Here is a 1,567-nt window from a genome sequence, read left to right on the forward strand (position 1 = left end):
AGGGGGGGCATCATGTATTTTCTACAAAATAAAAAAATATAATAAATAAAAGGATAATAAAAAAGGGGAACATGCATATCATATATTTAGGATCACAAGGGGATTTGTATCAAAGACGAGAAATCAGTATGACCTCTGTCACATCATAAAATATTATGAAGAGGAACACCGATAACTCACCTCTAGACAAGGATGAGCCGTCAAGTCTTTGATAGAAACTCCCTTCATCCATTACCATTTAAATAAGCTTAATAGAAAACTGTCTTATCCCTTAAAGGTGGCTTTTCAACATTCCATACTCACACGAGCTCAAAAGATAAAAGCTATGGAAGGCCTAGAGGAAAGAAATTGTGTCCTCAATGAGGAGCTTGAACAGCTCAAGGAACAAATGGGTAGAATGCTTGAGGCTATGAAAAAATTGCAGCACGACAATAATACTAGCAATGTCGGCGATGTTTCCAAAGATCATCTGAACGCCTGGGAAGAAAGACTAAGAGTTGTTAAAGGTCACAGTTTTGACGTTCAAGAGGCTACGAATATGTGCTTGGTGCAGGATATCCAATTCCCTGCCAAGTTCAAAATCCCTGACTTCCAAAACTACACTGGAGCCAGTTGTCCAAAAGGACATCTAATAATGTACTGTAGGAAGATGGCAGCCTATGTGAGCAATGAAAAGCTCCTGATACACTATTTTCAGGAAAGCCTTTCAGATGCTGCTCTCAACTGGTACATGCATCTGGATGGAGGGAAGATCCAGACATGGAAACAGTTAGCCAACGCCTTTCTTCATCGGTACAAGTACAACACAGACCTAATTCTTGATAGGTCCGATTTGCAAAGCTTGAGCAAGAAGGGCGACGAGTCCTTCAAAACCTATGCACAGAGATGGAGAGAAATGGCTGCGCAAGTAGAGCCTTCATTATCTGATAAGGAGATGGTGACAATGTTCATCAATTCCTTAAGTGGACCCTATTATGAGAAGATGATAGGGAACACTTCGACTCTCTTTGCCGACATAGTCACTATCGGGGATAGAGTCGAGCAAGGTCTAAAAAGTGGGAAGATAGGAAAATTTCTCGAAAGCCAAGGGTATAAGAAGACTTTTGGGGGAAATGAAATCAATGTTCTAACCTCTTCTGCTACTCCTAGAACGGCCAAAACATCACCAAAAGCTGAAAGGGAACTTGATAAAATTCCTATAAGCTACACAGAGTTATTTCCTCAATTGGTGAAGGCATCCATGCTGGTAAGAACTCCACCATAAAGAAAGCAGCAACCGCCTTACCCACTATGGTATAGGCCCAAGGAAACATGCGATTATCACGCCGAGGCAGCAGGCCACTCCATAGAAAATTGCAATGCTTTGAAATCTCGTGTACAAGAGCTTATCAACGCCGGGCAACTCAAGTTTGAGGCCAACACAGCACACATCAAGGAATGACTAGATGAGTAACCATTTTGGAATGATAGTTGTTAGGGGTGTCGCCACCGGCCCGAAACGGGCTTTCGGCATTCGCGAAGGATGGTTGGACTCGTTTATTTGTTTGAAAAATGTGGATTGCTAGAA

General features: G+C 42.0%; 1 protein-coding gene across 1 annotated transcript; it reads left to right on the forward strand.

Moving 5' to 3' along the window:
• Positions 1-325: 325 nt before the first annotated feature.
• On the forward strand, positions 326-1,264 carry LOC109793727 (uncharacterized). The gene is made up of 2 exons (XM_083064621.1): positions 326-937; positions 983-1,264. Exons 1-2 carry the CDS (start codon positions 326-328, stop codon positions 1,262-1,264), a joined length of 894 nt encoding a protein of 297 aa, XP_082920747.1.
• The last annotated feature ends 303 nt before the right edge of the window (positions 1,265-1,567 follow it).

The sequence above is a fragment of the Cajanus cajan genome, chromosome 10 (assembly GCF_000230855.2).
Source record: "Cajanus cajan strain Asha chromosome 10, NIPB_CcT2T_4, whole genome shotgun sequence".
In the NCBI taxonomy this organism is placed as follows: domain Eukaryota; kingdom Viridiplantae; phylum Streptophyta; class Magnoliopsida; order Fabales; family Fabaceae; genus Cajanus; species Cajanus cajan.